Source organism: Haplochromis burtoni, unplaced genomic scaffold (assembly GCF_018398535.1).
Source record: "Haplochromis burtoni strain Fernald_Lab_line unplaced genomic scaffold, NCSU_Asbu1 Contig_224, whole genome shotgun sequence".
In the NCBI taxonomy this organism is placed as follows: Eukaryota; Metazoa; Chordata; class Actinopteri; order Cichliformes; family Cichlidae; genus Haplochromis; species Haplochromis burtoni.
In genome coordinates, this window is record NW_024582585.1 from 850,438 (window position 1) to 875,157 (window position 24,720).

A 24,720-nucleotide genomic window follows, 5' to 3' on the forward strand; every position below is an offset into this window, starting at 1 on the left:
GACTTGAGGATAAAGACTTGAGACTTACTTGAGACTTGCAAGACAATGACTTGGTCCCACCTCTGCACCTTCGTGTCAGACTGAAGTATGTTGAGGACGATCTGGGGGCAGATCTGGAGGAACCTGAGAGGTTCTCCAAAGAAGAACGGGCTGGGATCATTTAGGAGATGAGTGTGAGACACTGAGCAGGCTTTTTTTTTTTTTTTGAAATACTTTAGTTCCTGTGTGCAAATTAAAACAATGTAAGCATCCAAAATAAAACCAGGATGTTTGGAAGAGCTGTGCAGCACTTCTTTTTCATGGGGGTAAAAATTCTGTCCTTGTGATAGGATGACGTATAAAACGTGTTTGCTGTTTCTGTCACTTTGTAGAGAGATAATTGAGAAAATGAAACCCTGGGCTGCAGGAGTTTTAAAACGTGAAGGATGTAAGTGGGAAAGACGTCTCGGTGCTGATCGCCGCGCGGCAGCCTCTCTGCTTGTTAATCTGTGCTGTGGGTCTGAGGTCAGACTCACAGAGTGAACATGAAACTTCATTTTCTCCACTTCCCCTTCTGAGCGTATCAGACTATTTCAGTCCTCCTCAGAGGAAGTGCGGGGTCTTTAGCAAGCTTCGGCTCGGCTCGGCCCTGCAGTTCACCACCGCAGTTCGTCCTATACTGTAAGCTATCGTGAAGGGTTTTCACTGCTGTTTCCTGCAGAGCCGGCTCCTCCCAGATCGCTGTATGCCGTCAACGCCACTCACTCGTCCGTGACTCTGCTGTGGACCGAGGAGGGAGTGGTCGACTATTACCAGGTCCTCTGCAGACCCAGCAAAGCCAGCAAGGAGCAGCTCAAGGTAAAAGTGCTTCAGCCATGCTCTATATCAGCTTTCATTGCCTCAGCTGCAGGTCTGAGACGATTAGGAAAGGATTACAAAAGAGCGAGATTACAAGTTAGTTTCAGCTCTGCAAGTGTTTTCTGTTTTAACTCATACAAATTCATTCATTTCAAAGATTTTTCTATGTTGTTCAGACATTAAGTCAACCAAACTTTTGTTAATTGTGAAAATAAAAATGTGATGCGCAGATAAATCAATAATAAAGGAACTACTTTTGTGTTTTGCTGATGTGAAAGTTTCTGAGATAATCCCGCAGAAATGTGGAAGTTGTTAAACATGAGATGAGATGACATGCTGATGAGAAATAAACCAGACAGATCGAGTGAGGACCGAGGATCGATCCCTGGGGAACTCCAAGCCTCATTTTAGCTGCTACAACTAAAAAGTTCGATTTTTGCAAATCAGATTTTAATTGCTGTAGAAACAAAGAGGAGGAATGACAGAAGTCGCAGACGTTTTCTTCGAGCATCAGCGTGAATAAATTCATTGAGGCTCTCTCAGGCTGGTGAATTTGTTTCATATTGGCCACATGGGATCTGTATTAACAGTTTTCTGATCATGTGACCCAAAGAATAATAAAATGCAGTAATCAATAATCCCAAACTGAAGCTCCCTGAACACAGTAATGAACCCGGACACAGACACAGGGGACCAGGTTTGCAGAGATAACGAGCTGCTGATGCTGAACACGTGTTTTTACCTGCAGGCTTGAAATTTAGTTTGTTCCCAAGCTAACGAGCTGGATGCCGGCTTTAATTAAAGAACTGAAAGTGTGATCAAAGCTGAAAGCAGAATAGAGTGAGTTCACATCTAAGGGAGATGATTGATTGTTTCCTTCTTTTATCTTAGCTGTTTAAAACTTGAGAGTAGAATGACTCAAAACAAACTCACACAAAGCCTGAAGTCTGCAGTAAAACATGATGACATGTCATGAAATGCCTGGGTCTTGTGGTCGGGGTGTCCTGCAGCGAGTTGAAAAGCTTTCATGGTGTCTCGAAATGAATCAGATTATATATAAAAGGATGAGTCAGCGTCAAATTATAGGAGGTCCAAAACTCGAGCTCTTCAGCACCATAAACCAGTTGAAACTTTTCACTTTCAGTCTGAGACCAAACTCAGATCTGTGAGGACTCTGATGTGATTGGTTGCATTTGACCCACACCAGCTGAGGTGGAGAGAGCACGATCGGCCTGATATTGTTGGGACAGTAAAACAAGATTATTTTTATACAGGTGGCGTATATCCCTTTAAGCAGTTAAATAATGACAAATGGCAAACAATTGGGAAATCTGTTGTTTCGCATCTGAAAGGAAAAAAATCAGCTGATTTCTGATCAGATTTTTTGACCGTCTGTCAGTCTTAAAGTCTATAGGAGAAGAGTTTAGAAAACATGGTTTTCTTCCCGTATCGAGCTTTCATCCCTGACTGTGTTTTGTTGTTTTTTAACGTCCTTTCAGTGTAATGGCTGGTTTACCGTCTGCAGGCTGAAGTTTTTTTTATCATGAAAGCAAAATGATGTCCCAAAGAGCCGCTCAGCACCTGTGTTTGCTGGTGCGAGTTGGTGTTTATGTGGATCGGTTGCAGCTGATCTCATTAGAAAGCTTAAAAGTGAAATAAATCTTTTATTTTGGAAATAAATCCTACTTTACTTTTAAAAAGAGAGAAAAAAAATTTCTGCCTGTGATGCATTTGGATGATTTGACCACAACCTCTCGGGTCATCTGCACGTTAGAACCCAAAGCCTCTGACAGCAGGAAACTTACAGCTGTTTCCAGCTGTGCTCCAAAACAGCTGCTTTTGGAGTCATCAGACAGGTTTTTTCTGCAGATGATGAAGAACATGGTGAAGGAGGCGTGTTTTCGTTGTGGATGGCTGTGGATCACATATATGTGCTGCGTGGTATCTGTGGGATGCTGTGAGTTTGTACAGCAGCTGACTCGCTAAGAGAACATTTTTGATATGAGTACAGCTTTCAGGTAAAATAAAGGCGAATGACTGCAGGGAGGTTAGCAGGAACTGGTGTTGGAGGTCTGGACCTTGAGAACAGAAACTTGGTCACATCCATGGTTCCATATGAAGAGGTAGGCGATAAAAGGAGACTAACAAAAAGGATTTAGATAGGCCTAGTGCTGCCAAGGGTAATTTGGCAACACGTGTGCAGAGATGCAGGTCAATAAGATGTCTGATCGTAGAATGGCAAGGAAAGCTTCAGGCAGTTGTTAATGATTCAAACTTGAGTGCACTGCTCGGTGGTTTCTGTCTAGTGAGAAGTCTCTCGTTTGACCAAATTTAAAATTAGAGTTGCAGAAACAGGAAGTGCCACGTAACCATGGAAATATTTGGGAAAATTAAGACAGTACAATTTTCTTTAGCTTCTTCTTTTTAAACGTCTTGACAGATTTAGCAGTGAAGCACATACTGGAACCAGGGTTATAGTAGTAACAACAACAAAACACCAAAGAGTTTTGGAAAATGTGAAATATGTGGTCATAAACAAAAATACAGTTTTAGTGATTCAGTCTTACTGCTCAGCACCAGGCTGGGGTCAGCAGCCGCTCAGCCCTTTGTCTTTATCTGGACTACAAATCTGACCTCTTCTTCCTCTTCCTCAGGCCCTTGAGCCGCAGACCTCCACCTCCCACGTGGTCACCATTTCTGGTTTGATACCATCGTCCAGCTACAACTGCACCGTTACCAGCTTCAGCTACAGCACGCCCAGCAAACCCACACACATCAGCGTCAGCACCGTTGGTAGGTGGCACCATTTACCTGCACCGTAGGAGGGCAGTGACTGTCTTTATTTGAGCCCTGAAACATCTTAAAAGTGAAAACTGGACTAAGTGCAGCTCTTTAATTTGAAGATTTAAAATGTTTTTAGTCACTCCTGCAGGCAGTAAAGTGAACTGCAGCCACTGAGTGTGAGTGTGACATGAAGAAGATTTGTGCTGTGGAGCTGAGCTCAGTGAACCCTTTCCAGCTGCTTGCAGCGACTCAGTGAAACGTTTTGGTGCTGTTAGTCACAGAGGAGCAGCAAGCTCATTGGTTAGCACCTTGTCATAACAGGTGTTAACCAGTGAGTAAGGATTGTGAGATCCACCCCTCTTTCAACACAACAAGAAGCTCACAATTTCTATGTCGATCTTTTATAGTATATCTTTGTAGCAAAGTACAGTTGGAGGCCACCCGCTTGATAAAAGAACTTTAATGTGAAAGTACCATACAAGAAGGGTTCTGTGTTGAGAAAACTGATGAAATCGGAGAGGACTGTGCTGAGAGGTAACAACGTCTGTCTGTGCGTCTGTCTGTATATCTGCAGCCAAAGAGATGAATCCAAGCGTTGCTGCCATCTCGGCTCTGGCTGTCCTCAGCATCCTGCTCATCAGCCTGCTCGTTCTGTTCCTGCTTGTGCTGCGCAAGAAACACCTGCAGATGACCAGGTAACTCAAAGTCAGCACAGCAGCAGTGCCCTCTGCTGTCACGCAGTCATCTGTTGTTCATTTGGCCTTAACAGCTTCACTCTGTGTGACAGTTACAGTGTTTGAGATACAGTGTATGAGTTTATTGTGCATGAGTTGTAGTGTATGAGGTTAGTTTCTGTGTGCATTTCTGCAGCAGATCCTGCAACAACAAAAAAAAAACAAGCATGTGTCCTGAATGTCTTGTTTTTGAAATGCCCATTGAGATCAGTTTATGGACTTTATTCTAGTTTTAAGAAAAGTAAAGTCCTTCATTTAGAATAGAAATGATGGAATTTGGATCACAGTTATTGGAGTTTATGAGCATGAATAATCTTGGAGCTTCAGAGTGATTCACAGCTGAATTTCTGAGGAAATAACTGAGAGGGTGTCTGCATGCTGTACACTAATCTGTAAAGCAGTCAAGCTGTGGTCTGCTGTGGTCAGCCGTTAATGCCCAGCTAACTGGCATTCATAATTCACAACACCTTTTTTTCTTAGAGTCATGACATGCACGAGTTAGGACGCAAACTACTTCCTCTTGTCAGGAGGCTGAGCGGCATGGGCGGTGTTTACGAGGCACTTTATAGACCTACACGTTATTGAGGAAGCAATATTTACACAGTATTACACTGTGTGTACTGTAATATGTGTGTTTTACAGATTTATAGAATAATGGTATTCTCTTTTGTACTAAAATAAAATACTGATTTTTTTGAATGTATCTTAATGCTACATCTCAAATATAATGTGGAAAATAAAAAATACTTACATGTGTGACAAAAATAAAAGATTTACTTTTTTAACATAAAAATTATGAAAAAAAATCAATTTAATACAAAAGTTAGAATGAATACATTTTAAATCAGTTTCTACTTTGCACATTCAATTCATGAGTTTTTGTATCATATTTATGCAGGATATAAATGCTGTGACATTAAAATGGTGCATTTAAAAATGTTGACGTTAATTTAAAATTAAATCATATAATTTTTACTCAACAGTTTTCCTTACACTTACGTTATAATTCAGGTTTTTTTAATGTAGGTCAGACTACAGACGCACTAGAACCTTTTTAACATTGAGTAGTGTTTTTTAAATATGTCAAAATAATTGAATGCAAAAGTTAACATTATAAAATTATAAATTAATGGTTCTACATTTAATTTTATGTGGCCAAAGTCGTTAAAAAATGTAATGTAAAGCATTAATAAACATCAGTAAGCAGAATTATTTCAAATTTTTCACATGAGCCAATCAGAATGCAGCATGCAGACTTTTACTAGTGAATCACATGCAGATGTTAAAATGTTTAAACTGTGTTACAAAGTTATGATTACCTTATGATCGTAACTTTACCCTGCATCATCTCTCCAGTTATTCTATCTTTTTCATTTTTATTTTTCACCTTTTTGAATTTTTATTTTTTAAAATGTTTCTAAAATGTTTGAGCAAAGAAAGTCGTTATTTTCCGATGGCTTGATAAATTCTTTACTTAACTGTAAATTTTCTTTTCATACTCACTTCACAGCTTCCTCCATTTCCTTATAAGTCATCTATAATTTCTGAGTTCCTCAAACTGAGCTGTTCTCACCACATGTGCTTTTTAATTTCTGTTTCAGAGAGTGTGGCGCGGAGACCTTTGTCAACTTCGCCTCGTTTGAGAGAGACGGAAAGCTTCCATATAACTGGTACGAGCTTCGTCATGTGTTTGTTCATCTTCAGATCACAAATTAAGCGTTCACGCACGGGTGGATGTTGTTTTAGCTTGGATTTAGAGTAATCACACAACCTCGGTTTGGATGTGCAAACACCCACGAAAGACCCAATCAGAGGCAGATTAGCAGCCCGGAAGGGGGATTGAAGAGGCAGATTAGGGATTTGAACATATAGGCACAGATTATAGCTCATCTGTGGTGCTTTATACAGCTTGAGGTGACGATGACCATGATGATGATGATGACGACGACAAAGAGCTCAGCACCCTTGCCTGCTTTGTTTGGACCAGCTGAAATGGGGTGTTTGATGATGATGAAAGCTTTGAATTTCCCCTAATCTCAGATTAAAAGGACAAAATGTTGCTTTTTGAGTCAGTCGTGTTAATTTGTTCAAAACAAGAAAAGATAATTCAATTTTATTTCTCCTTTAAAATCAAGCAGAAGAGGCAAAAAGTGCCTGTTTTTAAACTGTGAAGTGGCTGATGGATCAGATTCAGTCTCACATGTTATTTCTGACAAACATTTGGAGATTTGTGATTAATATAACAGCTGAAAGACGGTCAGTTAAGGCAGAACCTTGGCTTCCATCTGCTGTTGTATTTGACCTTCCATCACTAAATGCACATTTCCATCAGAGTGTCTTCTTCTTCTTGATGTGATGGTGCAGTTTGCTTTTAATGTGCATGTGGACAGACTCACTGTGTGATGTCACAGCAGTGTGGATGTGATGAAAACGCGATGCCCCCACTGATGCTCCAAAAGGAAATTCTTTCGAGAGCATTTATCTGAATATATCAAGTTTTAAAGAACTAAATGATCCCTTTTTATGTTATATAACAATGGAACCACTTAAAGAAAAACAAAAACAACAAACAGCATAAAAAATAGAGCAAAACAATATAAATATGATGATGAGGTTATTTATAGTTGTAAAATATGAAAGGTATAAGCAAGAAACACATCATGATGAACAATTCTCCATATGTTTTGTACAATGTTATGTTTAATTCTGATTGAACTCTTTATGCCTTGGAAGCCTAATAGGAGTTCTTATATGAACTGAGCAGTTTCTGTCATATGTCAGGCTGCTTATTGCGCATCAGAATTTAGCAAAGGTGGTCTCTTCCAATGGACCTACTCTTGGAGAAACCCAAAAATGACTGTAATTGTCATTAAACCACCTCTTCATTAATATACACTGAAGTGTAGAAACTTGCTACACCTCAGGGGAGGTCGTCAAATGTCATGTTTGTGGGGGGAAAAACTTAAGGAAGATAAGTCTTAATGTAATTAATGTAATTTACCTTCTAATTAACCTGATTTTTATGTGAATTCTTTGATTGCTTTCAACAAATCCTGAAAAAAGTCCAAAGCAACCAGTGTAAACCAGTATGGTGTACCTCAAAGCTCACTTCCTGGGATATTCATTTTTTAAACTCACAGTTTTACACTTTTATGACATAGGTTAGATAATTTTATTAGCAAGAAGGTGATGCAAATATTTTTCAATGATAAAAATTGGAATGAAACTAACAGTGTATTATCCAGTGTATCTAGCCGGCTAAATGTTTTCTCATTTTTATGAACAAGTCAGCAAGATAATTCATCCAGTAAGTTGTTTTAGTATTAGTTTTAGACTTAGTTTTATTACTTGATACCACAGAGACATTTAAGTCTGTGGCAATAAAGAAGTAGAAGTTTGACATGACTTAAATTTTAATGTTTGTGCTCCCGAGCTTCATCAAGAAAACTCAGGAAAACCCAGACGGACAAAGAGGAGTTCATAAATGTATCGGCATCAGTGGGATCATTACCCAGGCACCACAAATGTAAATGAGATCATCAGGTTCATAAAGGTGGCTGTCACTGCCAAGTGACAAACTGAGAACTGTTTATACATGGTGTCGGTCCTGGCTGAGGGTTGCATTGTGGGATGGCAGGGAGGACGCAGTGATGTCACAGACTCAGGCTGGGGGGTTGTGTAAAAGAAACAGAGTGGCCATTGACGTCCAGCAGCATACAGACTCCTGTTGTCCTCCAGAGACACAACAGGACACTCTCTGAGCGGCTGCATGATGCATTAACTCTGTGTTCAGCACTAATGTGAAGCTCTTGACGCTCTGTGCCTCTTTACTAATGGAGCACCATGTTCTGTCCCCAACCTATCACCCCCCTCGTGTCTGTTTTTTTATTTTTTATTTTTTTATTTTTTATTTTTTTTATTCTTGTTTTTATTTGAACCCCCTTCAGGCGAAGAAGTCTCTTTGCCTTCCTTACCCTACTGCCATCCTGCCTTTGGACTGACTATCTTTTGGCTTTTTATATTAATCCTTGGTAAGTAAGCACTTGCTGGCCAAAAACACTGCACTTCAGGGGCATGTCTAAGCAGAGCCACAGCCGACAGTATTGATCAGAGACACTGTTTTACTCTCAAAATTAACCAAAGTGAGGAGTCACGGATCACCTCTGGATCCAGAGTTCACAAATAAGTCTGGTGGTGTTTTGTATGGAGTAAAACAACAATCCATTTGTCAGTGTGATGTACCTCAGGGTTTACATCATTCATATTTTCTATTTTTAGGTCAATATTTTTTTTTAATATCAATTACAAAGAAAACCAAACTATTGCCAACAAAACAGTCCCTTTCATTGGTCAACAATGGTCCACATAAAACAAGAGAAGTGAGAGATTAATGGGTCAAAAGCTTTGATCCTTCTTTGTAGCAATGAAATAACTTCTGATTGGCTATAGGTGTTTTGGTGCATTTCAATAGGGAAACATTGTGGTTTGGGTTAAAATAACCACTTCATCAAGTTTAAAATAATAACCACAGAGTTAAAGTAGTGCAGTGACTGTTTTGGTGGTTGGTAGAAAACAAATAGCAATGTCCTGTTTAAAAGTACAACATTAATAGACCTATCCAACCACCTTGAGCTCCTCCCTGAGTTTTATCCATGCTTCTATAGCCAAAATACACTCATTTATCTTTTAAGAAACTAGTGCCTTCATTGCATACCACGCCTGCATAGGGATGGTGTGGCTGAAAATGTCCTGTGATGGTTCTCTAATTCTAGCAAATTTACTTAGATTAGATAGTGAATCTAGTTTTTCACAAGGGTTCATTTCAAGGCCTGTGTTGTTTTTCCAGGACACACTCATTTAATATGACTGAATGAAGTAGCCTAATTGCAAAGCCATTGACTTCTTTTGCAAGTTTAAGTGAATTAAAACCAAAATGTAACAGGTTTCTTCAATAATCCATGCTCCACGTCGCCACCAAGCTTCAGGATATTCAGTTTGGTACTTATTGTGTAAGAACCGCTACCTCAATTCAGCACAATACATAGTTTATGTTACAAATGCACCCAAGATCTATTTTTTATGTCACCAGGGATTTACTGTTTTATTTATGCATGGCCTTTAGTCCTCAAATTTGAATACAATTTTGGGTGTGTGTTTATAGCATTATGTTACACTTAATGCTCACAAAAATTCTAACTCATCAATTTATTTGGGACTAAACCAAAAAACAAATGTGATCATTTTTAAGTTATCTAGTATAATCAGCTGGGATTTCTTACTATTCATGTTTACTAATTCATGTTTATATGTAGGTAAATATCAAATAAAACAGTCAAATAAAAGAAAAAAAACAAGAACAAAATATTATCTTTAGATGTATAAATAGATCACTTGCAATTCTGCTTCTGTGAATATGAAATCTGGTGTTCCTCAGGGATCCATTTTGGAACCCTTTAGGTTTTTTTGTGTTATAAATTATTTTTATTTGTAATGTTTTCTTTTTTTTTTTTTTTTTTTTTTTTTTTGTAATGTTTTCTTTAGTGTTAGTTGCTAGCAGGAGACAAAACTCAGTGTTGGATTGGACATGTGACTGTTTGTTGACAAGAACAAAAATATATCAAACTTAATATATAAAACATCACCAGACTTTTCTTTAGCATTTTGACACTTCATTTTGAAACTACAGGAAACTCCCGACATAAATAGGTAGTCAGATGTAATTTCTGACATGTTAAACTTTGTCTTGCAATGCTGTGTCTGTGGTTACACCTTCAAAGTCACATTGAGTGTATTTCTACTAACATGTTGGATGTACTTCAGCATGAAGCGAACTCTCGATGCTAACTCCGGCTTTGGTGTCTGCATGCTCCCTGTCTCTCTCTTTGTGGACTTTCTCTTTAGAAGTCTCTTTGTTACTCAGTTGTGATTTCTGTTCTCTCATAGATTGTAGATGTGATGTGCATGTTGATGGATCAAGATGAACTAGCGGATTGTGTTTTAGCGTCTCCAGATTTCCTCCCACTTGATGTTTGAAAACTTGGTTGTAAACCAAGGAACTTTCAGGACATCATGAGTGATTCAGGGGGAAATTTGGCCCAATTTAACACAATTTGTGTTAAATGGTTGAATGTAGATACAGAAGTATGAAGAGCAAAAATTACAGAAGATGCATGATTGTGGAGAAACTTAATGGCTCAGTCACACTAGGGTGAAAATAGGACGGCAACCTCCTTGACCTCCTGGGTAATCCGGAGGTTAACTGTGTAACACCTTTAATCTGGGCAATCACAAGATGACTGTACAGGTCGCCTGGCAGGAAGCAACCTGTCTTGAAACGGTCGTATTCCAACTCGGACTGACTGCAATCACTCTCAAAAAAATTGGAGAAGATTGACAAATAAGATCTTGATAATGTATAAATGCAGACAGATTGCCAATATACTGAAGTCTGAGTCAGTCTGCACTGATAATTGCACTGATAGTCTGCACTGATAATTGCAATTCGTCTACAATCCATCACTTTGTAATAAGGACCTCAACTCAATTGGTTGCCAGCTGATTATAATCTGATTATATTCCTACAGAAAAGCAAGCTTGTGTGTACAGGTAAACTGCTGTGTTATTTGTGTTATTTTTAAATCTATGAGATGAATGTGTTTGTTTTACTTTCTGTGTTTGTTGATTGCAACAGATTTGTAATTTAAGCAAATGTATCCCAGTTAATTGCCGTATTATCACAGACAGATTGCATGTTATTGCCAACTTGACCCAATGTAATTGTAAACTGGTAGCAGACTGACTCCATCTTTTTGTTGTTTTAATGCTGTGTTGACACTTTGAAGCCAGCAACTGACTGAATGGTTGCAGACCTGGTCCCTTTTTTCCAAAGCAAATTCAAAAATTATTTCAGAGGCAAGGCAAGTTCATTGCACACTTTTGCAGTAATTAAGGTTGTGCCATGGTTTGTTTTCCTTAGTGTGACTGTAGCATTAAGCAGGTAGCAGATCTAGATGAAGACGATACTTGTGAGCATGACATTGTCTTGCTTTGATGGGTCGATTTATTTTGAAGTTCTGCTTTGTTGGGTTGGACCGATGCTTGGGTTCGGTACTGGCGTTATATGCAAAGGTGATTTGTGTGAATCTATCTTACTGAAGATAGACCATAACCATAACCCTAGCCCTTTTATTATTGCGTAGATATATGACAGAATAGGAACCTCAATAAGATTTCAGTTAGGCAAAAATGTCTAAAAACTACAACCCATCATTTTATCTGGGACTAAATCCAAAACAAAATGACTTGGTGCTTTTATGCAATTCAGTAAGTGACTGGAATAATTAATGTACAGTTTAGTTGGAAATTATCTATCGGAATTTCAGGAGCAGGACCAAGCCTCCAAACATGCTCCTTCCGGTTGTCATCTATATAGGTTCCCCCAGTTCTGCAAGCTGTTCATTCTGGTTTACGTGCCCCACCCTCCCACCCTTCTTGTTCTCAGTTCTTTAACTTCTTCATTTCTATTTAGTACATGGGCATCTGCCAGGCCTGGGAGCCATCGCCAGTCCCCTTCGAGGCTTTCCCCAAACCGCAGCTCAATTCATGTCAAAGCATTCACTTTTACCCACTAAAACACTGTCAAACCTAAAATGAGGACGTGGGCCCAGCTAGTGAAATATTTTATTGTTGCCATGGTGCATCATAAAAAAAAAAATTAAAATACTGAAAGAGGCAATTATATTTGTTCATTCATCATAACCTGGAAATTTTGTTCACGCCAAAAAATGAAATGTGAAATCTAGTCTAGAATAAAATAGAATCCAACCTGTGGCCCTTTGCTGCATGTGTTCCCCTCTCTCTCTCCTGCCGCTTTCCTGTCACTCTTCACTGCTTCTATCAAAAAAGGCCCAAAAAAGAAATAATATTTCTAATTTTTGTCAGTAAAAATGAAGTGATTATTGATAACATTTAAATACATTTTAAGAAAGATATTTGGTGTTTTACAGTATCAAATGTCTTAATATTTTAAGCATTGTGGCAGTTCACAAATTTGATCTAAAATAGACCATTTATTTATTTATTTATTAATAACCACAGAACCATAATTCAAGAAATGTATACAGGAAATGCTTTAAATAGAATATTCTACCTGCCCATGACTCTTAACTGTGGAACTAAAGTCTGAACCTTCAGCCTCCGGGGCACAAATAGGCACAAACACTGAAAACCTCCAGTTCCTCTCATCTCTAGCAGAGGCTGCAATCACAGTATTCTAACATGGTGAGCGAAAGCTCCAGGCGATCCAGGAGAGAAGAACAACTGGTGCCTAGTCAAAAACCCTTAGCGATCCCTTATGTGTCAGGAGTATTGGAACAGTCGACACGCATTTTACTCTGAACACACTGCGCCAAAAATTAGGTCCCCTGGCACAAACAGTGTAATATAGTGTACCCTGTTAAGTCCCAGGAGGATTGCTGTGATTTATACTTGAGGGAAACAAACAACCTCTGGCGAAGCGGATGGCACGACACAGAAGAGCTACCTCATCAAGCAAGACTTCACAGTCTGTTTACACCTACAGGCCAGTGGACACTCTTTCAATGATGAGGATGTAACATCCTGGACAGGGAGGAACGCTGGTGTGAGCGCGGAGTCAAGGAGACCATTTACATGAAAAGGGAAAGACCATCTCTGAATTGAAGACGGGGCCTAAGGGTACATCTGTCACCATCTTACAATGCTGTGATTGTTACTGATGGCCATTGATCAGTTGTCATTGATCAAAGGTCTTTGATCAGTGGTTGTTGATCAATGGTCATGACAGTTTGGATATTTATCATCAAGAAACTACGCTACATCCACATGAGCAGAATCAACTTTTTAGACTCCCGTGTTAAAACTTTACAGCAGAAACAAACATGCTTCCAGCCTTATACACAAACTGTTTTCATCTCTATAGGTGATTTCCCCTTCATAACAACTGTATTAAACTTATTACAAAAACAAAACAAAAAAAAAAACGTATTACATACTTATTACATATTGAAGAAGATTTTAGCAGTTTAAGTGGGGCACATATCAGGAGTCAGAGACAAATATGAAACTGTTAGGGGTGAAATTTTATATGTTGTTATAACCCACATGTTTAAATAGTAATATGGCTTAAAATTTCTATTATTAGGGGTGTGGCCTCTTTGATTGTCAGGTATATGGAAACACAGGAAGGTGTAGCAGCTAGCTGTCTGCTAGGCTTCACCTCAGCTAATTGGAGCCCTTGAACTGAACCTCTGGATCGTGTTTGTTCTGCTGGAGCTTTTTGGGTTTAATGAGCAATTTACAAACGAACTGAAAACAAACCAAACAGCAGGGGGAGATGCTACATTAAGGGGTAAAAACCTGCATCGGTCAAAGCCCAACATGAGCTAATGATGTGAATGAAGGAGGGGTCAGAAATCATCACAAGGACTTGACATGTTTGTATTTTATAGGAGCAAGACTGCTTTAAAGAAACGGAAGCTAACAAGGTAACGACGACTGCATGCAGCTTTCAGCCTGTGGGCTTCATCTTTCTGTGTGTGTGTGTGTGTGTGTGCGTGTGTTCACCACTAATACCATCCTTCAGCCAGAAAACAGTTTTATCCAGCAGTCTCCTGAGAAATTGAACCAACATTAACTGTGTACTCAGAGGGATTTCTGACTTTTGTGGGTGTTGAAAGGTTTGTTAATAAATTATTTCAGGTGCATGAAATTGCTCATGCTTTACCTTAGTGATGAACTCATTAATGCATTGCAAGAACTTCGACCTTTAGGTGGCAACAGATACATTTTTGCTCCATCTTATTATTACTATGGAGTAAGTGTTCCCTGTGCAGTGTAGTACCTATGTGTTAATTACCTGTTTATGCTGGTTACCTGTAACAGTGTTTTAAGAACCAATGCAAAGTTTTTGGTGATCAACAAATGTAAAAGAAGTCTGAAGCCTGACGTTTCTGATACTGTCCAACTTTCTTCAAACTGCCATCTATCCACCTATCTTCTTAACCATCTTCCTAGTACCTATCTACCTACCTACCTAATTACCTCCCTACCTGTCTTCCTGCCTTACTATATGCCTACCTTCCTGACTCCCTTCCTTTCTACCTACCTATGTTACCCTTTCCCTCCCCAAATCCCTGTTATTCCCTTACTGCCTACCTAACTCTCTCCTTAATTACATCTATCTGCCTGCCTACCTACCTTTGTATCTCCATTATCTTTCTACCTTTCCTTCCTACCTCCACGTATACCTCTCTACGTTTCTTCTCATCTTCCTATCTACCTACCTGCCTTCTTCCGTCCCATCTTGCCTAACTGTCCTCTTGGCTATGTCCTTCCTACTTTCTACCTGCCTACCTATTTATGTTCCTACCTATTTCTCTTTCTTTCTACCTACTTACCTGCCTACCTGTAAGCTGGTGCTGTATAGACATAGGCCCATCTATCATTCAGGGCAATTGGATTGTATTACAGCAGTTTGTTCTTTATTTTTCTTGACTAATTTATTTAAACTTACTTAATTTAAAATTTTCCAGTTTAAAAAACTGACATTAGCAAGCTAGCTGTAGCTTAGCTACTCTGAATCAGGCGCTGGTTATTCTCTTGTGATAGCTGAAAATATGACTTGCACACGGCAAGCTGGCCAGTGAGGCGCATGGATAAATGAGCTGACAGCATCAAGGCTTCTACACTGCTGCAGTGTGAGCTAAAGAAATGTTGGTGAGGTGAACTGAATATACAAGCCTGAGGGTTTCAAGGAACCAACTGCAGGTTGTTTGGGGTGAAGAGATCTTCAGGTCCAACATTAGAGCTCATTAAAGGTTTTGTGCAGCAAACATCTGCCCGTATAGGACTTGGAGCTTTCGTTATCGGTGAGATTAAAAGCGAAATGTAAAGACGGTGGTGGGTGTCAGCCATTTGATAGTGTTTTTTTTGTGCTTTCAGCCCTGTGCAGCTGGACGACTTTGAGGCCTTCTTCAAAGACATGAGCAAGGACTCTGCCTACAAGTTCTCCTTGCAGTTCGAGGTACAGCTTTAATCACGTCTTCTGAGACCAACAGGCCTGACGTTTGTTCTGAGAAGCAGAGGGAAGCATCTGAAACCCTCTGTGTTTTTTATATCATTTAACTTTGGTTCTGGTGACGTTTCTGTAGGAAAAACCAAAAGAGGAAGTGAATAAATGTCCCAAAATGACCTTGATAAGCTTCTAGGCTAGTGAGTGATGAAATAAAGTCTGCAAATAAAGTCTGATTTAGATCAGCAGGAGTGAATGCTGCTCTAATACATCGCCTGACGTTAGCAAGTGAGCAGGATCTTACATATTTCATCAGTTCACACATAACATTTAAATGTTTACAATTTAAATGAAATATATCTTTTAGTTATATATTTATTCAGATGCATGGGTGTGCCTTTCAAGGGTGTTGGGCGACACTTCCCCTTACTTGGAAAAACAGCGAGATGCTTAATTATCATGTGGCGCCTGATTTTGTGTTTTTCTTTACATAAATAAATACGGTCTAAACTGAAGCACAAAAAACCAAAACTGAAAATGAAATCAAATTTTTAAAAATGTTCCTCTAGCGCTCAAACTGCAGTGAGGCTTAAACCTTTTTCTGCATAGTGGGTGTGTCATCTGATTTTAGGGTGCTTTATTCCACAGCCGTTCACAAGTAACAATCAAAACATGTCCTGTTAGAGCAGATTCGTGCTGGTAGGTAGCATGGCAACAGTGGTGGCTGCAGACGTGCTCGCAAGAGCATGGGATGGGTTTTCCTGTCGTATGGACACGTGCCACTCATTTGAAGGGAGACACATGCAGACATTATATAAAGTTTTCTATGTAAAACTTTATATTCATCCAGGTATTTTAAAATTTTGAATTCCTTAAAAAATACAGCGTTTTAAAATCTGATTAACTTTTGATACACCCAGTATTATACATTTATTCAAAGTGGATCCATTCCCCTTATTTCCACCTGCATTTTTTACTGTTGACTGTTTAAGCAGCTATGCATGATTCACACTTCAGAATAATCCTTCTTTATCTGATGCCAAGATTCAGTTCAGTCGCTCTTTGAACCACTCTTCATTTAAACCAGCTTTCTTCTAACACTCACAAACAGAAACATGTCAAATCACTTGTTTTGAACTTGAACAGGAGGTGGGTGGGGCTTCTGTCTACCCTCTCTTACATCATACAGTTCCAAGAGTAGGAAAAACTGTGATAACAGAACAGGCTGCAGGGATTTGTGTACATGCACTGAGCTGATTATTAGACACTCTGGTCATTTTTAATATGAACATCCAGCACAGGAACAGGAAATGAGGAGAAGACCCCTGGGTCCATTTTACATTTTAAGAGCATTTTAATTTTAAAATCTGACTCAGATTTAAATGATCCTCATCCTTAATTTTAGTACTGATGTTTTTTTTTCCAGGATCTAAAGAGCATCGGTTTGGATCTTTCCCATGATGCTGCTGACCTTCCCATCAACAGGCCCAAGAACAGATACACCAACATCCTCCCCTGTGAGTCTGCACTAACATGTATATATCTAGATTTAAATATCTAGATAAAAAAATACACAAGATCATCAGAACAAAGAGGAAGGCGGGGCCGGACTGAAAGCAACCCGCTGATCATGGGGAAACCATAAAATCAACCGTGAGCCTCCACTTTTACTGATTTATTGCCCAGAGAAAATTTACTTTCATTAGACGGTCTGTAATAAATGTGTAAAATGGAGCCTCGCGGTGCTTTTTCTCTTACTTAAAAATCCAGCTCGTCAGAGTTGTATTCTGAAACCAGCGCACACCACTACAGTGAAGATGCCATTATTAAGTGCCTTTATAGAAATGGAGAGCTTTCATTTTTTCTGATTCTAAAGTCACGTGAGCGTTTGTGTTCCTCGGAGTACGAGGGCAAGTTTTACTGTTTGGTGACGACCTGTAGTTTATCTTGGGACTAACGAGAGAAAATCTGCTCTAAGATGACTTCAGTCGGGTGAAGCTGATCTCGATGCACAATGACGAAGGTTCAGACTACATCAACGCCAATTACATACCCGTGAGTACATCCACAACACAAATGTGAGGAATTAGCATCCATTTGTTTTTCATCTCTTTTATAGTCCATGTTTTGCATGAATTACTTTTTTCTTCTGTAAAGCTGTGCTTGTGTTTGGATTCCAGGGCTACAGACACAATAAAGAGTACATCGCCACGCAGGGTCCGCTGCCTGAGACCCGCAATGACTTCTGGAAGATGGTTTTGCAGCAAAAATCCCCGATCATCGTCATGCTCACACAGTGCAGTGAACGGCGCCGGGTGAGACTTTATGTTTAATCAGTTTAACTCTTTGTAAGTGGAAAATCTGGAGGTTTCAAGCCGCTTTAAATTTTATACTTAAATCAAAAAAATAACAGACACGTAAAAATAGACAGACACGTAAAGATGACTCATTAGAATAAGTATTAAAAGATTGATTAATAAATAATGTTTTGAAGAAAAATTGTAGTAGCAAATACTTCCTAAAAATGGTTTTCGAAGGATTCTGATTTTTTGGTGTTTATTTATTGGTGTTTTATTCAGACTGAGCACAAGTAATGTGATTAACACAATCAACAGACAGTCACATTACGCATATCCACCTACGGCTCAGCACAGAATCCATCTTCACCTTTCATCAGATCAGAAAATGATTCTTGTTTAATTAGAAGAATAAAAACAAATAAGATGTTGTGTTTTTTATTTTCATAATGAAGTTATTAATGTCATATTTCTAAATTAGTATAAATAAGGGGAAAATACATACACACAAATATTTTGTGTTTGGGGGGGAATCTGAAGACGAAAATTTCTTTAAAAAAAATAAAGTAAAATGACAGAAGTTGCACAATTCTGCCCCCTGGTGGTCATTGTTAACTGTGGCCGTAATTTTCTTCATGTTTTCAGGTGAAGTGTGATCATTACTGGCCCTTCAATGAGGACCCTGTGATGTACGGTGAGGTCAGTGTAGAGTTGCTATCTGAAAGCGAGTCTCCAGAGTGGATCATCAGGAAGTTCAGACTTGGATATGTGAGTTTCTTTGACTTCCAAACGGCTACTGACAAAAGCTTCCAGTTAGTGCATTTATCGAACGTGAACTGTTACTGCCACCTGCAGGCTGATGAGAGTCAGGACGTCCTCCACCTGAACTACACCTCGTGGCCGGATCACGGCGTCCCCACGGTAAATGCCATCGAGAGCATCCTGCAGTTCGTCCATATCGTCCGCCAGCAGGCCAACAGGACCAAAGACCCCATCATCGTCCACTGCAGGTAAGGCCACTCTTTAAAAACATCTGCAGATATTTTATCTTGCTGTGACTCATCTGTTAGCGTCCTCTGGTGGATACATGGAAAATCTAAAATAAATCACCATTATTGAAACTTTTCGTCATTCCTGCTCATTAAATGAAATAAAATGAAACGGCGTACCCAGTGGTGGTGCAGTCTGATTATTTAAACAGAGAAGCAATGCGCAAATGTCTTCAAAATAAAACATTAGTGCACAATATATGCCACTATTAAGGGTTCTACAAACATGGGCTGGATTTTCTGGATGGTTGCAAAGATTCTAGGATCCTCGATGGAATTGGATCAAGTAAAAAACCGAACCCAGGTCCCAAGAATTAGTGATGTGGCAAAAAATTGGGGTTATTTAAAAGGAAGAAATGATGGTTTGTTGGAATGTGTGAATCATTGAAGAGGTTCTTTCTGTAGCCCTTCCCTGATCTCAGTGTTTCTAACTTCAGGACCAGTAATCTGTGGAGCTGTGTAGCCATCTTAACACTAGAACCACGGACTGGATCATTTAGACTCCCTGGTATTTTAAAAATCGTGTAAATCTGTCACATTCAAACCCCATCATCTTGTATTTCATGGCTTTTCCTAAAACCCTCAATCCACCAACTTCCTTAGATGTCACTTAAAACTTTTAGAGCCGGTTTGATTTTCTCAGAGCAGGAAGGCGACTCGTTTCCTGACAGTCTGAGCCATAAAAATGCAATTAGAGAGATGATGTAATGGCCATTATGATGTCCATTAGTGGACTAGCGACAGCAGCGATTTGGTTTCTAATGATGCCGCCTGTGTGTGACAGTGCTGGAGTCGGCAGGACTGGGACCTTCATCGCTCTAGATCGCCTGATGCAGCACATCAGAGAGCATGAGTACGTGGACATCCTGGGCATGGTGTCGGAAATGCGATCGCATCGCCTGTCGATGGTTCAGACTGAGGTCAGACACTGGCACATCACACCAACACATACATGTGTAAATAAGACAGTTACTTGAAGAAGTCATTAAGTGTCCACACTTTAGAAACCGTCAACTGGATTGTGCCAACGTGTCCTCAATGACCTGAATTTGTGATTGTGAGTATCAAAGGGTGGACGATTAGTTCAAACGTGTTTGTTGTCTGCAGGAGCAGTACGTGTTCATCCATCAGTGCGTCATGCTAATGTGGCAGAAGAAAAAGCAGCAGTCCATCACCTCGGACGTCATCTACGAGAATGCCAGCAAGACATAATGAGGACACCTCCAGACGTGAGTCCAACCCGAAGTATCAGGGCTCATCCCGATTCGCGACATGCTTTATGGTTATTCACGGTATAGAAAATGATTTAGAGCATCCATCCATCCTCATCTTTGTCGCGGGGGCTAGACCCTTTTCCAGCTATTCTATGGCGAGAGGCGGGGTTTACCCTGGTCAGGTCACATGTCTTTGGACTGTGGGGGGAAGCTGGAGTACCCGGAGAGAACCCTGCTAATCTTCATTGCTACCAATGATGATTAGCAACAACTTTCTAGAGGAAGTGGTTAAATATCTTGGACTAATTTCAGTGAACCCTGTCAGGTCTGAGTCAAGCCAACCCTAAACTCTGTTATGAAGAAAAGTTTTTTTTAAGTGTATAAATATAAATGCCATGGTCTGATAGCTGTCTACCTCAGAAACTAATCTGTGATAAAAAGTTTGACCTTAAATTTAAATTGAATTTATCTCTGCATCCATCATCTTCTTGTTGATCCAAACAAATGTCTTTGTGTTTTAGACTAAATCCTCCCTTTGTGCTTAAACCCTTCTGCTTGTCTTGCAGGCTGTGAACACACCCCAACCTCCTGTGCTTCAGGCATCCATTCTCTGCAGAAGAAGACTCGCTTCATCATCAGTATCAAAAACAAAAAAAAAACACAACATAGAACATCTGGGCGAGAGAAAACTATTATCAGTCTCTTTCTTTGAATTGGTGTTAAAGCATGGGATGGAGTTTTGCCTTAAGGAGCCTTCACTGACTGACCAACATGTTCAACCACAGCCCTGCCCTCTGAACTGGACTGACTCACACCAACGTGGGCTCGGAGGAGCGTTGACAAGCTGCGTCTGTTGAGGCAACGAGTCGGTGGAACGGAGTCAGTGGTTTTTCATTTTTATTTATGTTTTTAATCTCAGGAGTCGCTGTAAAACCAGCAAGCACACTGGCCTCCCCTTCAAACCTTTGTTTTAGGTTCAGGTTTTGCTTTGCCCGTCGTCTTGCACGGTGCAGCTTTCCTGGCTTTTTGGGGCGTAGGAGTCGGCGGCGGTAGATTTCATCGTTACGCACTGCCACACCTACCGCACACGTCGATAATTAAAAACCCCAATGGCTCGAGCTCGCTGATTAACTGCCAGGACTGCTGCACAGGAAGAACCCAGCAAACATTCACTAAAGAGCGAACCCAAGATGAGCACAAATCGGATGTTTGGAGACACTTACGCCATCTTTCCATCATGGCTGCATATGCCAAACTTCAGAAGTGAAAAATGAGGAACTTTTCAGATTTCTGCTCCAAATTACGGCAGAAAAATATCATCATCATAACACTATCCGAACTTTATCATGATCAACCCTAGCGGTGTGAATGTTTGCTAGGTCTGTACAACAAGAGGGCACAAACGAGTCGAGGGGAACGCCGTACCCACGCTGCCATCCGTCGCCGCTCGGCGTGTTTGAGGCCAGTTTAGAAGCTAGAGACTGTGGTTGTAGAGCTGTAGTTTGTATTTGCACTGAGGCCTCTGAGCTGCTGAACAAGAAGGGAAGCATTTTGCTGCTGCTTCCCACCGTGGGCGATCAGCACGCAGTCACCATGCTTGGAGCTGTAGATCAACGTTAGGACTACTGTAGAGCTTTGGACTGTCCGATCGGGCTGGCAGAGGAAAAGGACCGTATCCGACAGCATGGACATCGGAGACAGAATCTCTCAAGTTTGCCCGTTACTGGCCCGAAGTCACAGAAACATATCTGCTCAGCATATCAGCAGAGCTCATCTGGGTCCCACATAAATTGATTTTTCACCATCTAGAAGTGCAGTCAGTTATTGCACAACTACAAATTATACCTTTGAATCTGGACTAGAAAGTATAAATACATAAGTTACAAAAATATCTACATTTCAATGTCCCGATGCAGTCAGTGGTTTTCTTATACATGCCCACAGTGACTTCCTATAAAGAAGTACTACACCGATAAACGTTTAGCGTACATTTCACTGGACGTCACGTGTGATCCAGCGTTTGTAGTGCAACAAAACAGAATGTACGCATCCTGTAAGTATCTTTGACAGTTTAAAAGAAACTTCCTTCACAACGGTTTGTTTTCTCGTTCATTTTGAACTCTAAGCTTTTCTATTTAATTACAGATTTTTTTGTAGTGTTTTCAATGAGTAAAACACCCAAAATTTAATCACTAACATTTTATGTAGTATTTCCTACCTTTTTACCATGTCACATACTACAGTCTAGTATGTATTAGACTAAAAGTATTTTAAACATGTGCATTTCACTAAAATGCATTTTGTTGGGTTTTGCTTTTGCCACATTTTGAAAGGATTTTTCAGGCATTATAAGAAAACCAGTGAGCACGGACATTTAATAAAAAACACCACAGTTCAGGTTTTTGCTGGTTTTGGGCCCCTGGTGTCGGTTTGCGAATGGCTGAGACCGACTCATCAAATTCGATCTGTACAGAAAAGTATTGAAGCATCAGTGTCTGCTAGTTAGATCAGATTCTATTCAGCGATTTAGTTTTCATTGTTCATCTTTCTACTGAGTATTTCACATGAAGGGCAGAAGAATATTCACATTTCCATCATTCCTCAATGATTGTAGAGAATGTCTACTGAGCAGATGAGTGGTCGACTTCAATGAACCCAAAGTTTTACACTCGATTCAGGACATACAGGGTGTCGTCAAAATAAGAGCTCAACTCTGGGGGACGGGAGTATAATCATTTGGGATAGCTATGACTTTGGAATGAATCACAAAAGCTGGTTGAACAATCCAAATAAAAGATTTGGTAAAATGCTAAAAAATTTAATCAAGCTTATAAAATGTATAACACAAACTCTGCACTACGTCTACAATCAAAATTTATTGTTATTTTAGAAAGTGTACTGCAACATACATGGTGGGAAAAGTGGAGCGCATTTCAGATGAATGAAATCAAAATTCAATTTGATTTCATACCAAACTGAATTTTAGTTTTTTTCCCATAATAATTACATTTTGGCACATCGAGCAAAGCTTTTAAATTGCTTTGCTAGTTATTCCCATAATGAATACTAAACCAGGTAACTCTCACTTAATGCTGAAGTACAGATTTTTATTTTGACGACACCTTGCATTAAGTTTGTGCAAATATTTCAGTAATTAATGAATGTTTAAAAAGGCCACTGGCCACTTGTGAAATGATTCATCTTTGTGGCCTTGTGCTTACCACACCTGAAGTCTTTGCCTGTCAGCCGTCTCAGATCCTCAACGGTTGGGTACTTCGGTTCAGTCGCCGCTCGATCTGAAATAGTTTCCATGTCACTCTTAGATATCAGATGTACTGTACATACTACTACTACTGCTTAACTATTCTGTTTCTACTCGTCATTGCAAAGTTATTCTTGTGGAGATGTTGCTTTAGAAGTTTGTTTTTTAAAAGTTGTTGTAAATGTGAATCATCTTTCTCTGAGCTCAGAGCTGAATTCTCGCCAGCGCCGTTTCTTAAGCCTCAGCGTTTAGAAACGTGACCTGGACGTGGAGGATGCATCTGGGGTCTGAGAAATGCACTTTGGTATGACTGTCAAAAAAAGATTTTTAAAAACTGACAGAACTTGCAGACAGTTTTGTGAAGCTCAGCACTGAAACTCTTCTACAGTTCTTTCTTGCTTAGTGTGTGTCCAGTCGAACTCGTACGTCATTGGTGCCATTATTGTGCATTGTGTCACTTACAGTTTGAAGGATGATCCCGAGCTTGGGTCACCGTCACAGAGTTTTACTGTGTGTGTTGGAACAAAATAAAAATGTTGCAGTAAAAACAGTGTGTGCTAAGTATAACTGTATGATCTTACATAATAATTTAGGATACCATCATGTGTGTTGGCATAATGGCGATATAATTTTTAAATACAATGGTTATGAATACATAGATTTACATAGCACCATGAATATAAAACAGTAGCTCTTTTGAGCAACAAGGTCCCGAGTACTACTTAAGGGAAAAATAAAATCAGAAGGTCGCCAACTGAAATGTCAACTTTATGGAGTACACTGTGCCACAATATATGATTCTAGCTTTTCTGACCATCTCACTGTACCGTATTTTCCGCACTATAAGACGCACTTAAAATCCTTTAACTTTCTCAAAAATCAACAGTGCACATTATGTATGAATTGCGTTTGTGCTTACTGACCTCGAAACAATTTCATGTGGTACACGGCACTCAAAAATGTTTTAGTACGACTTTGGTAAGCTACGAAACCGGACCGCTTGATGGATTGTCGAAACATTACGGCTACCGTAGTCAGGAGCCTCGAGGACTCTGAGTATCTGGGTCCAAAACTCCGTCGCTTCAGGTCCCAAAGTCAAATAAACACTGTGGCATCACTGAGAGTTAAAAACTGTCTAAATCTTTATTAAAATGATCAGCGTTGCTGCTTTACCAGGTGTAACAATTAAGTTTGACATCCAGGCATCCATGAAAACAGAATTTATTAAATTTAACAGTTAGAAGTTAGCAGGAAGTTAGCTCGCTAGTTTCCACCTAAACATGATATAGCATGTTCTGACTGAGAGATTTCTGAAAAAATTAAAACGTACAGCTCTGCAATCACTTCCAACATAAACAAAGACAGAAAACTAAAAAGCAGTGACGTTTGTAGGGTTACTGAAGTTGGACTAGCTGGTATATAATGATGTGCTACGTGATGTACCTGGTAGCAACACGGCTATGTTAGCATAAACACAGTGAAGCTGGAGGCAG

At 39.7% G+C, this 24,720-nt stretch overlaps 1 protein-coding gene across 1 annotated transcript in view; it reads left to right on the top strand.

Moving 5' to 3' along the window:
* Window positions 1-23,775, top strand: part of ptpro (protein tyrosine phosphatase receptor type O) — a 43,131-nt gene extending 19,356 nt beyond the window's left edge. The window contains exons 9-23 of the mRNA XM_042226725.1: window positions 701-837; window positions 3,492-3,630; window positions 4,196-4,316; window positions 5,957-6,025; window positions 8,303-8,386; window positions 13,844-13,879; window positions 15,336-15,417; window positions 16,832-16,922; window positions 17,384-17,460; window positions 17,586-17,720; window positions 18,348-18,470; window positions 18,558-18,712; window positions 19,536-19,671; window positions 19,859-19,980; window positions 20,532-23,775. Coding sequence (XP_042082659.1) covers window positions 701-837; window positions 3,492-3,630; window positions 4,196-4,316; window positions 5,957-6,025; window positions 8,303-8,386; window positions 13,844-13,879; window positions 15,336-15,417; window positions 16,832-16,922; window positions 17,384-17,460; window positions 17,586-17,720; window positions 18,348-18,470; window positions 18,558-18,712; window positions 19,536-19,671; window positions 19,859-19,963 — 1,490 coding nt within the window. The 3' untranslated portion in view covers window positions 19,964-19,980; window positions 20,532-23,775. The remainder of the gene's footprint in view (window positions 1-700; window positions 838-3,491; window positions 3,631-4,195; window positions 4,317-5,956; window positions 6,026-8,302; window positions 8,387-13,843; window positions 13,880-15,335; window positions 15,418-16,831; window positions 16,923-17,383; window positions 17,461-17,585; window positions 17,721-18,347; window positions 18,471-18,557; window positions 18,713-19,535; window positions 19,672-19,858; window positions 19,981-20,531) is intronic.
* The last annotated feature ends 945 nt before the right edge of the window (window positions 23,776-24,720 follow it).